We start from the raw sequence: 16,842 nt of genomic DNA on the forward strand, positions 1-16,842 counted from the left end.
GATGATCAGCCATGATCATATCGAATGGTGGTGCAGGCTCGAAGGGCCGAATGGCCTACTCCTGCACTTATTTTCGATGTTTCTAAAGATCAGCCATGATTGAATGGCGGAGTAGACTTGATGGGCCAAATGGCCTAATTCTGCTCCTATCACTTATGATCCTATGAATAGATTTACTGAGTCTTTGCCAACCTACCATTGAAGAAGCAACAAGAAAAACAGGTTCCGACAGATAAGCATTGTTCAGACCAGAATAATCTTCAATAACATCAAGGTTCAGCGTTTCAAACTCTTGTACCCATTTGCCATTTATCATAATTACTGGCTGTTTAGTCTGCAGTGGAAGCTGACGTTGTAACTGGACATCTCCCTGTCAAAGCCACCGCGTCTGCTGACCCAACCCAGGGCTGGGGCATTGTCCGGGCACACAACAGGCAACACAGGCAGCATTTCCCAAGTCAGGCCAGCTCAAATTCATCCTGACATCCAAAAGGAGATGTGTGCAGATGCAGAGATCAAAATAAATCACTGACTCTCATGTCAGTTCTGGGGAAATTTGAAAGCTTGTTTCTGTAAAGCTGAGAGAACATGTTGATAGGTATTCCCTCCGCACGTCACTGCTACCCTCCCAGGAGGCCGCCAGGAGTTTATCTGCTTTTAACGAGTTCTCAATCTCAACCTAACGCAGCGAAAATACATTTACCCAACTCCCAGAGATCTTGTCACCATGATACGCATTCCACCTTACTCCTTCTGATGAATGGCACACTGGGTGAGGAGCAAGAATGGGTGATGGGGGAGACAGAGAGTGCAGGAGAGACTGGGAGGGAGAAAGAGAGAGGGGGAGGGAGAGGGGGGGGGGTGGAGAGAGAGGGGGATGGAGAGAGAGGGGGATGGAGAGAGAGGGGGATGGAGAAAGAGGGGATAGAGAGAGAGGGGGATAGAGAGAGGTGGAGAGAGGGGATGGAGAGAGGGGTGGATGGAGAGAGAGAGGGATGGAGAGAGGGGATGGAGAGAGAGGGGGATGGAGAGAGGGGGATGGAGGGAGGGAGAGAGGGAGGGAGAGGGAGGGGGAGAGGGGGGAGGGAGAGAGGGGGGAGGGAGAGAGGGGGGAAAGGGGGAGAAAGGGGGAGGGAGAGAGGGGGAGGGAGAGAGGGGGAGGGGGAGTGAGAGGGGCTCCCCAAAGCGATGACAAAATAGCTTAAAATAAAAGCATTGAAACATTGGAGTGTGAGGAACCAGCACACAGGCATCACGGTCTGTTATTCCTCTGCTGGGATTAAGGAGACAAGGAACTGAGTGCACCCTCCCTGTGCAATGATCGCTCGGCATTGTGCCTGTCCAGATGTAGTAATCTGGCAGAGCCAGATGTTGAAGGCAGCTGGGTCAGGTTGGTGGCTGCACTCCAGTACCGTGGGCCGATTCCTGTTCCCTTCTGGGGAACGCCATCGCGGGTTAGCATCCTCACCTCTGCCAGGTAAAACATGTCGTACTGGCTCCGGAAATTCTCCTCCTTGTAGTAATTGCTGGCGGCCACAGTGACATCAACGGCAACCATACACAGGACAAACATGTGGAAAACAGACGACTGCATCATTTTCTGCAGAAAGGGAATAATAAATACCACAGAAATTATCAATGAAGGACGTTCGCCTGGTCATAAAATGAAGAGGCTTTACTCACGCTGACTAACATGCCCACTGAGCTGGCCTCCCCAACCATACACTAGTCCCACCTGGCCCATATCCCTCTAAAGTCTTTCGACCCGAAACGTCACCCTTTCCGTCTCTCCAGAGATGCTGCCTGTCCCGCTTACTTACTCCAGCATTTTGTGTCCATCTTCCCTGTAATCTAAACCTATCCTTCACATGCACGTGTCCACATGTCTCTTCAACGTTATAATAATACTTACCTCAACTACCTCCTCTGGCAGCTCGTTCTACACACCCACCACCCTTTGTGTAAAATAAGTTACCTCAGGTACCTATAAATCCACCTCTGGTTCTCGATACCCTATGGAGGAGGAGCCATCTTGGTGAACGGCTGCTAGCAGCAGCCGTCCGTCTTAAATTCGTTTTTTTTCTAGTTTTTAGTGAGTCCTGTTTTTTTGTTTGTATGGGGATATGGTCTTTTAATGTGGGGGGGTAGGTGTTACTTTATTTATAGGTCCCTACCTGGTCGGTGTGGCAGCCTTTTTTCCGGGCCGCCCGTCGACCCGTCGTCGTGGCCTACCAGCGGGCTTGGAGCGCCGTTTCTTGGCGGGAACCACCCAGCACCTCGGCCTGCGTGGCGGCACTGCATTGGAGCGCTGGAGCGCTGGAGCGGAGCGGGCGATGCCTTGCCTGGGTCGCCGCGCTGGAGCTCTGGCGAGCTGGACCGCCGTGAGCAACATCTCCGGGCTGCGGGTTTGCGGAGCGGAGAGACGGCGTGCGTAGAGGCGGCAAGGCGGCAGTGAGGAGAGCGGTCGCCGACTTTTTCATCTGGAGCCTAGGAGCGCCAAACCGGCGCGGCCTTGTCGGCTTCGGCAGCCGCGGGCTCCAACCAAGAAGCGGCCGTTCCAAGTGGCCCAGCCGCCGAAAGGACTCTCCCGACGACGGGGCAACACCACCCGGTGAGAACGGCCAGGGACATCGGGCCTCCGTAGAGGCAATTGCGGTGGCCCCAATAGGCCTGACTTTGGGGTGAACATGGGGTGGGGACTGGACATTGTGCCTTCCTCCACAGTGCTATCCACTGTGGGGGGATGATTTTTTTTTTGTCTAACTGTAGTCTTGTAGGTCTGTGTCCAAGATGGCTGCTGTGAAGGGAGAGTGGACGCTGGCACGAATTGGTTGCCGCTGCTCTCTCTTCACACTGTGTTTTTGATTTTCTGTTTTTGGATTGAATTTTGTTTTTAATTTGTGTCATTGTGATGTCTTTAATTACTTGTTTTACTCCGATTATATGTTTTTATTCCGATTACTATGTAAGGTGTCCTTGAGATTTTGTATGAAAGGCGCCCATTAAATATAAAATTTATTATTATTATTATACTCTGGGCAACAGACAGTGCATTTACCCTATATATTCCTTTCATGATCTTGTACACCTCTATAAGATCACTCCTCATCCTGGGCCAAGGAATAAAGTCATAGCCTACACAACCTCGCCCCACAGCTCAGGCCTTCGAGACTTGGCAATATAGAAACATAGAAAATAGGTGCAGGAGTAGGCCATTCGGCCCTTCGAGCCTGCACCGCCATTCAATATGATCATGGCTGATCATCCAACTCAGTATCCTGTACCTGCCTTCTCTCCATACCCCCTGATCCCTTTAGCCACAAGGGCCACATCTAACTCCCTCTTAAATATAGTCAATGAACTGGCCTCAACTACCTTCTGTGGCAGAGAATTCCACAGATTCACCACTCTCTGTGTAAAAAATGATTTTCTCATCTCGGTCCTAAAAGACTTTCCTCTTATCCTTAAACTGTGACCCCTAGTTCTGGACTTCCCCAACATCGGGAATAATCTTCCTGCATCTAGCCTGTCCAACCCCTTAAAATATCCTCGCAGATCTTCTCGGCACCCTTTCCAGCTTGTCATCTTGTAACATGGCGACCAAAACTGAACGCAATACTCTAAATGTGGCCGTACCAATGTGGTTATACAACATGACTTCCCAATTTCTATACTCAATACTCAATTTTTCGAGGATGTAACTAGTAGCGTGGATAGGGGAGAACCAGTGGATGTGGTGTATCTGGACTTCCAGAAGGCTTTCGACAAGGTCCCACATAAGAGATTAGTTTACAAACTTAAAGCACACGGCATTGAGGGTTCAGTATTGATGTGGATAGAGAACTGGCTGGCAAACAGGAAGCAAAGAGTAGGAGTAAACGGGTCCTTTTCACAATGGCAGGCAGTGACTAGTGGGGTACCGCAAGGCTCAGTGCTGGGACCCCAGCTATTTACAATATATATTAATGATCTGGATGAGGGAATTGAAGGCAATATCTCCAAGTTTGCGGATGACACTAAGCTGGGGGGCAGTGTTAGCTGTGAGGAGGATGCTAGGAGACTGCAAGGTGACTTGGATAGGCTGGGTGAGTGGGCAAATGTTTGGCAGATGCAGTATAATGTGGATAAATGTGAGGTTATCCATTTTGGTGGCAAAAACAGGAAAGCAGACTATTATCTAAATGGTGGCCGACTAGGAAAAGGGGAGATGCAGCGAAACCTGGGTGTCATGGTACACCAGTCATTGAAAGTGGGCATGCAGGTGCAGCAGGCAGTGAAGAAAGCGAATGGTATGTTAGCTTTCATAGCAAAAGGATTTGAGTATAGGAGCAGGGAGGTTCTACTGCAGTTGTACAGGGTCTTGGTGAGACCACACCTGGAGTATTGCGTACAGTTTTGGTCTCCAAATCTGAGGAAGGACATTATTGCCATAGAGGGAGTGCAGAGAAGGTTCACCAGACTGATTCCTGGGATGTCAGGACTGTCTTATGAAGAAAGACTGGATAGACTTGGTTTATACTCTCTAGAATTTAGGAGATTGAGAGGGGATCTTATAGAAACTTACAAAATTCTTAAGGGGTTGGACAGGCTAGATGCAGGAAGATTGCTCCCGATGTTGGGGAAGTCCAGGACAAGGGGTCACAGCTTAAGGATAAGGGGGAAATCCTTTAAAACCGAGATGAGAAGAACTTTTTTCACACAGAGAGTGGTGAATCTCTGGAACTCCCTGCCACAGAGGGCTGTCGAGGCCAGTTCATTGGCTATATTTAAGAGGGAGTTAGATGTGGCCCTGGTGGCTAAGGGGATCAGAGGGTATGGAGAGAAGGCAGGTACGGGATACTGAGTTGGATGATCAGCCATGATCATATTGAATGGCGGTGCAGGCTCGAAGGGCCGAATGGCCTACTCCTGCACCTAATTTCTATGTTTCTATGTTTCTATGGGCGAGTGTTAGAATCTTGGGGGGTGCGGGAGAAACAGATGAGAATGTGGGAAGAATACATAACAAGGAGATAAGTTGTGGAGGACTGTGGGAAAATTAAATTTCTCAGAGCGCCAGCAGAGACTCAATGGGCTTTTAAAAAAAATGTTTTCTGAATATGAGAATTTCCCTGATCTATCGGTACATTGGTGCTCATCAGCCCCTGACTCCACATGTGACACAAGGATCAGTTCCATGGGGAATATCTATTTCCAACGCTTGCTCAGCCTGTACTGTTAATTAACAATTTCCTTCCTCTTGCTGATTCATCTAATGGGTGAGGTGGGAGCCATTAGGCATATTCCATTACTCCCTCATACGGAAATACCCTAGATTCACCTCACAGCACCGGAATGCTAAGCACATACTAGCTTCACACAATTAATTGACATCAGGGCTACACACCATTAAAGTCAGTTTTACAACCAATTTTATATATAGAACAAAAAACACTGGGTATGTTTTATCTTCACCGCATCTGGTGGCAACGGGCTCGTAGCGTGTCTGGCCGAGAGAAGCAGCAGCCCACCATTGAGATCCTCCGTATGTTATGGGGAGAGCTCTCTTGCCTGCGCTCAGAGGTGAAATGAGCCCTATTCAAAAAAACTATGCAAACTGCTCACACTGCTCCTTGAACAGTTATAGATAAATACAGCACAGAAGCAGGCCCTTCATCTCACCGACTACTGAACACTCATATTTCCACTGGTTTAGTTGAGAGTTTATAGAAACATAGAAACATAGAAAATAGGTGCAGGAGTAGGCCATTCAATATGATCATGGCTGATCATCCAACTCAGTATCCTGTACCTGCCTTCTCTCCATACCCCCTGATCCCTTTGGCCACAAGGGCCACATCTAACTCCCTCTTAAATATAACCAATGAACTGGCCTCAACTACCTTCTGTGGCAGAGAATTCCAGAGATTCACCACTGTGCGAAAAATGTTTTTCTCATCTCGGTCCTAAAAGATTTCCCCCTTATCCTTAAATTGTGACCCCTTGTTCTGGAGTTCCCCAACATCGGGAACAATCTTCCTGCATCTAGCCTGTCCAACCCCTTAAGAATTTTGTAAGTTTCTATAAGATCCCCCCTCAATCTTCTAAATTCTAGCGAGTACAAGCCGAGTCTATCCAGTCTTAGAGATATAGTGCGGAAACAGGCCCTTCGGCTCACCAAATCCGTGCCGACCATGCGATCCCCGTTCACTGGCACTATCCTACACACTAGGAACAATTTACAATCTTTATTAAAGCCAATTAGCCCACAAACCTGTAGATCTTCGGGGTGGTGGAGGTACCCGGAGCACCCGGAGAAAAACCAACATTGTCACGGGGAGAACATATAAACTCCATACAGACAGCGCCCACAGTCAGAATCGAACCCGGGTCTCTGGCGCTGCAAGGCAGCGACTCTACTGCTCATTAGCGCGAACACAGTCCCCCACTACCGCAAATTCTATAGTGGAGTATCCTGCATTTGGGGACATCGCAGGTGTCAGCACAACCAAACTGCAATGGGATAGCAGATTCCATGATACATCTACAGTCCAGGAGCAATTTACAATGGCAATTTAACCTACCAACCAGCAGATTGTGGGGATATGGGAGGAATCTGGTTGATGAATGTGCACAGATTCACACTGGGAAAGACAGCCTGGGTGCAGAATGAGAATGCCAAGCTTGCCTTCCTGTCCAACCCAGGGAATTCGAGGACCAGCAAGGTATTCTTGTGCTAGATAATGCTGCATTATAGGAAATGAGTGGCCAACCTCGTGGCTTGGTTCGGCAACTTGAGCGCCCTGGAGAGGAAAAGACTCCAAAAAGTAGTAAACACTGCCCAGTCCATTATCGGCTCTGACCTTCCTTCCATCGAGGGGATTTATCGCAGTCGCTGCCTCAAAAAGGCTGGCAGTATCATCAAAGACCCACACCATCCTGGCCACACACTCATCTCCCTGCTACCTTCAGGTAGAAGGTACAGGAGCCTGAAGACTGCAACGACCAGGTTCAGGAATAGCTACTGCCCCACAGCCATCAGGCTATTAAACCTGGCTCGGACAAAACTCTGATTATTAATAACCTATTATCTGTTATTTGCACTATATCAGTTTATTTATTCATGTGTGTATATATTGATATTATGGTATATGGATATACTGATCTGTTTTGTAGTAAATGCCTACTATGTTCTGTGTGCTGAAGCAAAGCAAGAATTTCATTGTCCTATCAGGGACACATGACAATAAACACACTTGAAATTGAACTTGAACTTGACATCAAGTTCCCACAAACGACAATGATGAAATAAAGCCTTAGTGATGTGGATCAAGGGTTAAACATTAGCCAGGAAACTTTGGATTTCTTCAAATGGAGCTGTTGATCTCTCTCTGCGAGAGCGGGCAACGTTTCTTTTTAATGGATTCATAAGGATAACATACAGCATTGGCCTGAAGATTCAACCTGGATTATCACACTCAAGTCTCTAAAGTGAGACTTGAACCAGCAACCTCCAGACTGTAAATATATCCCTCTCTCACTGTATAGCATGTAGTTCCAGCGCAGAAGCCAATGGTACAGAGCTCAGTGGGATATTCTCTGCTTATCCTTCTGCTTTCAGACCTGATATCCGAGGGATCACCATCATCAGAATAATCTTGGAAATTTACTAGTTGAAATTCAACTGGGACCTGGGTTGACGCAACAAAGGAAACTGCAGGGTTATTTGGACATAAGTGGTAGAATGTCCATAGAAGATAAGGTTGTTCTCCTCAGAGCCGGAGAAGGTTAAGAGCAGATAAGGACACAAAGTGCTGGAGTAACTCAGCAGTCAAGCAGCATCTCTGGAGAACATGGACAGGTGACGTTTTGCCACTGGACCCTTCCTCGGATCTGCAGTACCTTGTTTCTATACAGTACGTGCAAGGGCAGATTTCATAGCGACGTTTCAAAATAAGAGAGTTTTGGAGGGTTCTTTATCAGAGGACACAGGGCAAAGCTTGTGGGGAAGGAGGAAGGTGCTTTTATGCAGAGAGGTACTGTGATCTGGAACTTGCTTTCAACCGGGTAGTGGAAACAGATTCAACACAAACTTTCCAGAAGAACTACTGGGAAAGTGGAATGGAACTAACTAGGGACTTTTTCAAAAAAACAGCGCAATTATTCCCCTCTCCCATCATAGACAGAGATGAGGTGTTCTCATTCTTTAGAGAACGGAGGTGCCTCTCCCATCATAGATGAGGCCCTCACTCATGTCTCCTCTGTACCCCACAGCTCTGCCTTTGCTCTCCCTCGTCGCAACAGACAGAGTCCCCCTAGTCCTTACCTTCCACCCCATCAGCCGTCGCATACAATACATAATCCTCCAAAATTTCTGCCACCCCCAACGGGATTCCCCCACCTGCCACATTTTCCCATCTCCACCCCTTTCCGCAGAGACCGCTCCCTCCTCAATTCCCTAGTTAACTCATCCCACCCAAACTACCCCCTCCCCAGGTACCTTCCCCTGCAACAGCAGAAGATGCAACACCTGTCACTAAACATCCTCCCTCGACTCTGTCCAGGGACCCCGACAGTCCTTTCAGGTTAGGCAGAGGTTCACTTGCACCTCCTCCAACCTCATCCACTGTATCCGTTGTTCAAGATGTGGACTCATATACATCGGCGAGACCAAACGCAGACTGGGCGATCGTTCCGTGGAACACCTTCGCAAAGCCCGCCTGAACCAACCTGATCTCCCGGTTGCTGGACACTTTATTCTCCTTCCCATTCCTACACAGACCTTTCTGTCCTCGATCTCCTCCATTGTCAGAGTGAGGTTAAATGCAAATTGGAGGAACAGCATCTCATATTTCGCTTGGGCAGCTTACAGCCCAGTGGTATGAATATTGATTTCTCTCACTTCAGGTATCCCCGGCATTCCCCCTCTCGCTCTCTCTCTATCCCTCCCCCACCCAAGTCACACTCGCTTCTCATTTTCACCCCACAAACAGCTAACAATGGCCTGTTTCCTTTATCATCGTCACTTTTTTGCATATCTTTCATTCATTATTCTTTATCTCTCCGCATCGCCGTCGATATCTCTCGTTTCCCTTATACCTAACCAGTCTGAAGAAGGGTCTCGACCCTAAACGCTACCCATTCCTTCTCTCCAGAGATGCTGCCTGTCCCGCTGAGTTACCACAGCTTTTTGTGTCCAATCACAATTATATGCATGACCATCAAACATTACTGGTATTATTTACGCAACATAAAAACCACTACATTTGATGGTTAGTTTGCCCGAAGTCAAACCAAATTAACAGACATAAAAGTTAAATATATCAAAATTGCAAAATGCTTCAAGCGAAGCTAGAATTCAGATTTTATAACTATGAAAATGTTCCAGGAGCCTTTAAAGATGAATCCTTATTGCTGTTGGTTATTGCTTTTATTTAAGTGAAACTACCAGATTTGCTTTTCTAATGAGTTCATTGCGTATTCCAGTCCATCGAATGAATCGTGTCTTGCTGTGATACTCGGAGAAGAATGCTTAGAGAAAAGCAGCAAACACTGACAAGCTGATTACTGAGATCCATAACAACAATACATTCCTTCTCTCCAGAGGTGCTGCCTGGTCCGCTGAGTTACTCCAGCATTTTGTGTCACACTTCAACTCATCTCAGTTTGTGTCACACTAATGCTCAGGCACAGAATGGTCAGCTGTCACAGGGGAAGGTCCAGGTCAAGGAACTGATTGTAGACTTTAGAAGGAGTAGGAGGGGGACCCACAGCCCCGTTTATATCAACGGGTCGAGGGTTGAAAGGGTCAAGAGCTTCAAATTCCTGGGCGTGCACATCTCTGAAGATCTTTCCTGGTCCGAGAACACTAATGCAATTATCAAGAAAGCTCATCAGCGCCTCTACTTCCTGAGAAGATTACGGAGAGTCGGTTTGTCAAGGAGGACTCTCTCTAACTTCTACAGGTACACAGTAGAGAGCATGCTGACCGGTTGCATCGTGGCTTGGTTTGGCAACTTGAGCGCCCTGGAGAGGAAAAGACGACAAAAAGTAGTAAACACTGCCCAGTCCATCATCGGCTCTGACCTTCCATCCATCGAAGGGATTTATCGCAGTCGCTGCCTCAAAAAGGCTGGCAGTATCATCAAAGACCCACACCATCCTGGCCACACACTCATCTCCCTGCTACCTTCAGGTAGAAGGTACAGGAGCCTGAAGACTGCAACAACCAGGTTCAGGAATAGCTACTTCCCCTCAGCCATCAGGCTATTAAACCTGGCTCGGACCAAACTCTGATTATTAATAACCCATTATCTGTTATTAGCACTTTATCAGTTTATTTAATCATGTGTGTATATATTTATATTATGGTATATGGACACACTTATCTGTTTTGTAGTAAATGCCTATTATGTTCTGTGTGTTGAAGCAAAGCAAGAATTTCATTGTCCTATACAGGTACACATGACAAGAAACTCACTTGAACTTGAACTTGAGGTTGAGTTCTTCACCTTTGAACCCAACCAGCTGTGGCTCATTGAGCTGCGCACACTCCTAGAGTCGGAAAGTTGTGGGTTCACGTCCCACTCCAGAGAGCTGAGCACAAAATCTAGACTGTGCACTGTCGAGGGAACGCTTCATTGCCAGAGGTGCCACTTTTCCGAATCAAGTTAAACCTTGATGTTCCCACCAGAGAACGCCCGAAGACCTGCGCACCATTTACAAAGAGGATCAGGGGAGTTCAGTCCCCACATCAATCACCTACCACATCATCTAGTCTCTTTTGCCTTGAAGCTAATTGGATCTTGCTGTGCACAAACGGGCTGCCACATTTCCTATAATTTCATCTATTTGTCAAAAGTACTTCACTGGGTGCAAGTGCTCTGGAACCACCTGAGATACAATGCCCTCCATAATGTTTCGGACAAAGACCCATCATTTATTTATTTGCCCCTGTACTCCACAATTTGAGATTTGTAATTGAAAAAAATCACATGTGGTTAAAGTGCACATTGTCAGATTTTAATAAAGGCCATTTTAATATATTTTGGTTTCACCATGTAGAAATCACAACAGCGTCGGCGTTCCACCAGCCCGGCGTGAGGGCCTGAACATCGGGCCACCCGGGGCGGCGACTGCGGGTGCCTGGAAGGCCCAGACCACGGGTGAACATCTGGGAAGAACGGAGGGGAGGCTGGCTGGACTATGGTGCCTTCCTCACCTTGGTGCCATTTATGTTATGTTGTGTCGTGGACTTTCTGTGTTTGTGCTTTTCTTTTTTTAATTCAATTTTATTTTTAATATGTTTTATTATTTATTATTTATTTATTTTTATGATACTGCCTGTAAGGAAAATTCATTTTGTTGTCTCTAATTGAGACAATGACAATAAATTTGAATACAATACAATACAATACATGGTGAAACCAAAATGTATAAAAATACACTTTAATAAAATCTGACAATGTGCACTTTAACTACACATGATTTTTTTTCTTTTACAAATCTCAAATTGTGGAGCACAGAGGCAAATAAATAAATGACGGGTCTTTGTCCCAAACATTATGGAGGGCACTGTAACCAAAGGTACTGTAGATAGAAGTTAAACAGGGACAAGGAAGGTCACTGTTGTTATGGAGGAAATGACAGATGTGAAGAATGCGGCATCTGAACCATCTTGTCAGTGGCACAGGAATGAAAACCTTTCATGTTCACTTTTCACGCTCCTGATAGACTGCAGAAAGGACTGCCTCAGAAATTGTCTGAAAAAATCACTGTCATCCTACCAAGGACATTACCTAGCCTGGTGTCACAGAAGGCTGCATATTAACAACTTACTGTAACTTGTCATGTCTTCAGTGAAATCACAACTGTGTTACCCAATCAATCACTGGGAGCTTTAGTGATAGCTTCCAGGTATTAAACTTCAAACAATTCACATTTCCCTAATGATTATGTAACATCTTGTCATAAAAAATGTATCTTTCTAACATTTCCATCTATCTTATTGTTATTGATTTTCACAGATTAACTAAAGGGCCTGCCCCACAGCACGAGGTAATTCAAGAGTTCTCCCGAGTTCTCCCCATATTCGAGCTTGTGTAATGTACGTAGCGGGTTCGTAGGAGCTCGTGGATGTCACGTAGCGGCTCGTACGAGTAACGGTAGGTACTCGGGAAATCCGGTAAACTCGTGACGTTTTTTCAACGCTGTGAAAAATGTCCACGAGTAAAAAATACTTGTGATGAAAAAATGTTTTACTTTTTACTCGTACGAGCCCGCAACGTACATTACACAAGCTCAAATCAGGGGAGAACTTGGGAGAACTCTTAAATTACCTCGTACAGTGGGACAGGCCCTTAACGGAACACCCAGCAAACTGACTGAGAGATCTACGGCCACAACCCACGAATCTTCAGGAAATTAAGGCTTTGACGTGAAAAAACTGACAATGGCTTTGATTCTTCCAAATGATTCCATGCTGCCTTTAAAGCATTTGCACAAAGAAAATTGAAAATAAAAATCTATATATTATGAGTAAAAGGTACAAAGTTATAAATATTTGTAACTGCGTTATATACATTTATACATTGGCTTGTGGGCTCTTGCATACTGGCTTATTCCCTTATCATGTATCTCTACACTGTAAATGAATCGACTGTAATCATGTATTGTCTTTCTGCTGACTGGTTAGCTTGCAACAACAGCTTTTCACTGTACCTCGGTACACGTGACAATAAAATAAACTGAACTGAAACTGAACAGGCTGGTTAAATGCAACAACTACTTTCAGATTGGTGTGTTCCGCAGAACAGTAAGAAACTGGGTCGAGTGGTTAACTATTATGTTCCATTATGCTCAGTTGAGAGGGAGCTGCTTTCATAAACAGAAGCATTAATCTTGACTCTCTCAGTCGGTGAAGTAAGGTGACCTTCTGCAGTACAATAGGAGCACCCAGACACTTCACTGGCAGAGAGGTTGGAATGCTGTGGAAGTCTGACAAGTTAGCAACGAGGAAGAACAGCAAAAAAAAAAAGGGAAAGCCCTAAATCCTGCAGCAAGAAGCAGTGTGGGTGTAACAGGGCTCCAGGTGAGCTAGCAGAAAAGGCAACGATCAGACCCATTGGGAAAATTGCAAACTGCAATTCCCTTAAAGCTGGTGAATTTACAGAAGTGACAGGCAGACGTTGAGAGGGGGCTGCAGGTGGGCGGTGTGGGCAAGTTGGGCTGAAGGGCCCGTTTCCACAATGCATCCTTCTTTGACTCTAAGTGCTGAAGAACAAAGCGAGATGATCTTTTGGAAACGTGGGTTCCCCTCTTCTGTTATAGATGAGGCTCTCACCAAGGTCTCCTCTATATCCCACAGCTCCGCTCTTACTCCCCATTCCACTACTAGCAACAAGGACAGAGTCCCCCTTGTCCTCACCTTCCATCCCATCAGCCGGCGTATACAATATATAATCCTCCGACATTTTCGCCACCTCCAGCGAGATCCTACCACTGGCCACATCTTCCCATCTCCTCCCCTTTTTGCTTTCCAAAGAGACCGTTCCCTCCGTAACTCCCTGGCCAATTCGGCCCTTCCCACACACACCACCCCCTCCTCTGGTACTTTCACCTGCAACCGCAGGGAATGCTACACTTGTCGCCAGGGGCGGAAAACCCGGGGGGGGGGGGGGGGGGGGGGGTGCAGAGGGGACACGTCACCCCGATGTTTTGAGAGGTGGGGGACATTCCCCCCAAGTTTTTGTTATCCGGATTTTAAAATCTCCGATTTCCGCGACAGTGGAGGTGGGACTGCTGAACGAGGGCGCAGGTTGGACGAGAGAGACGTCGGTCAGCAGGCAATGGACATGATGATTCAGCGCGATGATTGGAGGAGGGAGGAATGGGGGGGGTGGGGGGGGTGGTGGGACTGAGGATAGAGCGCGGTGATTGGAGGAGGGAGACTTGGCACAGACCTGCGCTTCATCCGCAGCCAGGATCGATCCCGGCCGGGTCTCTGGCGTTGTCCCGTCCCCACCCGAGTCCTCCCCCCCTCCACGGTTGGCCAGAGAAGTCGGGAGTCAGACGGGAGCTGTACCCCCAGGCCCGCAGCGCAAAACCCATCTCAACTCTGCCTATCCCGCCAGGTTAACCTGCCTAGGCTTGCGGGAAATATGGCCAGCGTGGAGAAGCAGCGCTGGTGTCCTGTCAGTCCAGGCAGGGCTGTAGTTAACCCGGTGAGACAGGCAGTTGAGCTGCATTTAGCGCTGGATTGAGCCTCCGAAGCCTCGCGCATATGTGTGTGAGTGTGCGCATGCGCGCGCGGCCGCCAAAAAATTGTGTCCCCCCGTCCCCTCCATGTTTTGAAAGCGAGTTCCGTGCCTGCTTGTCGCTTTACATCCCCCCTCGACTCCATCCAAGGACCCAAACAATCTTTCCAGCTGAGGCAGAGGTTCACCTGCACATCCTCCAACCTCATCTGCTGCATCCGCTGTCGAAGGTGTCACCTTCTCTACATCGGCGAGACCAAGCGTAGGCTGCTTCGCCCAACACCTCCGCTCAGTCTGTACTAACCAACCTGATCTCCCGGTTGCACAACACTTCAACTCCCTCTCCCATTCAGAATCTGACCTTTCTGTCCTGGGCCTCCTCCATTGCCAGGGTGAGGCCCAGCGCAAATTGGAGGAACAACACCTCATATTTCGCTTGGTGAGTTTACACCCCAGCGATATGAACATTGACTTCTCTAATTTCAAGTTCCTGGAAGTTCCTGGAAGGTCAGAGCCATCAGCAAGCCAATTCAGAGGTAATAATTCAGTTCTAGTGGTCAGCAGTGAAGAACCTCAAGCGCAGCCAGCGAAAGCCAACTTTGCAGGCTTAAACTCCGCGAGCAAAGCTGGCACCAGCAGAAGACCAACATTCATGAAGAGAACACTAGACTTCAAGAGCCTTGCAAAGATGCCCACTCCAGCCCCAAGTGTAAGGGATAGTGTTTTGGATACTTCGGACAATTTACAATTTTACCGAAGCCAATCTAAAAGCCCGTAAGTCTTTGGAGTGTGGGAGGAAACCGGAGTACAGGGAGAAAACCAATGAAGGTCATGGGGGGGAACTTACAAACTCTGCACAGACAGCACCCATGGTCAGGATCAAACCCGGGTCTCTGGCGCTGCAAGGCACCAACTTTACTGCTGTGCCGCTGTGCGGCACCGTATCGCAAAAATGTGTGTGTGTGTGTGTGTGTATATGTGTGTGTGTGTGTATATGTGTGTGTGTGTGTGCGCGTGTGTGTGTGAAACTGTTGGACAAAACACACTTAAAAAGGATATTGGTCGAGGTGCTCAGAAAACAGAGGAAGAACGTAAGTGTGGGATGTCGAAGTTGAGACCAAGCGAGAACTGAAGAGCTGCTCTAAATCAGTTGGCGAGTGGAGATAACAAAACAAAATTGACCCCTGAGAGGAAACAAGAGTAGAGGCTTCAAAACAAGAGGTGAGTCTATGTCAGGAAAATCAGCTTGGGATCAAGGTGAGTGAGCGGTAATGGGACTATTGGTGATGGGACTATTGTGTTCTCCACTTGGAATCTGTCGAGTTTGGAGATTCATAAATGAGCCTGGTAGTGCAAGGGGGACCTTTCTAGTGGGAATGAATGTAGTTGTACTCTGTAAGTCAACAGGAAATGGGGTTGACAGCAGGGTTTGTGATGGTCAGCGGCAAGTTTAAAATCAAAGAGTGTTTACAAAATGCCAAAGTCATTGGTTAACTACCCACCTACTCTTAGGTCAACGGTCAGCATGGAACTCCTATAGGTGGTCAACTAATCACAAGGACATTGGACACGGTGGCAGCATCCGGAACCAACATCAGAGTACAGTATAGGAACAAATCCAGTAGAATCCACAGAAAAGGAGAAACATAGAAACATAGAAAATAGGTGCAGGAGTAGGCCATTCGGCCCTTCGAGCCTGCACCGCCATTCAATATGATCATGGCTGATCATCCAACTCAGTATCCTGTACCTGCCTTCTCTCCATACCCCCTGATTCCTTTAGCCACAAGGGCCACATCTAACTCCCTCTTAAATATAGCCAATGAACTGGCCTCAACTACCTTCTGTGGCCGAGAATTCCAGAGATTCACCACTCTCTCAGTGAAAAATGTTTTCCTCATCTCGGGTCCTAAAAGATTTCCCCCTTTTCCTTAAACTGTGACCCCTTGTTCTGGACTTCCCCAACATCGGGAACAATCTTCCTGCATCTAGCCTGTCCAACCCCTTAAGAATTTTGTAAGTTTCTATAAGATCCCCCCTCAATCTTCTAAATTCTAGCGAGTACAAACCGAGTCTATCCAGTCTTTCTTCATATGAAAGTCCTGACATCCCAGGAATCAGTCTGGCGAACCTTCTCTGTACTCCCTCTATGGCAAGAATGTCCTTCCTCAGATTAGGAGACCAAAACTGTATGCAATACTCCAGGTGTGGTCTCACCAAGACCCTGTACAACTGCAGTAGAACCTCCCTGCTCCTATACTCAAATCCTTTTGCTATGAATGCTAACATACCATTCGCCTTCTTCACTGCCTGCTGCACCTGCATGCCTACTTTTAATGACTGGTGTACCATGACACCCAGGTCTCGTTGCATCTCCCCCTTTCCTAATCGGCCACCATTCAGATAATAGTCTACTTTCCTGTTTTTGCCACCAAAGTGGATAACCTCACATTTATCCACATTATACTGCATCTGCCATGCATTTGCCCACTCACCCAGCCTATCCAAGTCACCTTGCAGCCTCCTAGCATCCTCCACACAGCTAACACTGCCCCCCAGCTTCGTGTCATCCGCAAATTTGGAGATGTTGCATTCAATTCCCTCGTCC

The 16,842-nt window shown here is 47.3% G+C and overlaps 1 protein-coding gene across 2 annotated transcripts in view; it reads right to left on the reverse strand.

Annotated features, from left to right (window-relative positions):
* nalcn (sodium leak channel, non-selective) overlaps positions 1-16,842 on the reverse strand; it is a 183,908-nt gene that overhangs the window by 123,444 nt on the left and 43,622 nt on the right. For both annotated transcript variants that reach the window (XM_033023102.1, XM_033023101.1), the window contains exon 11: positions 1,469-1,600. In XM_033023102.1, coding sequence (XP_032878993.1) covers positions 1,469-1,600 — 132 coding nt within the window. The remainder of the gene's footprint in view (positions 1-1,468; positions 1,601-16,842) is intronic.

Source organism: Amblyraja radiata, chromosome 6 (assembly GCF_010909765.2).
Source record: "Amblyraja radiata isolate CabotCenter1 chromosome 6, sAmbRad1.1.pri, whole genome shotgun sequence".
Classification (NCBI taxonomy): domain Eukaryota; kingdom Metazoa; phylum Chordata; class Chondrichthyes; order Rajiformes; family Rajidae; genus Amblyraja; species Amblyraja radiata.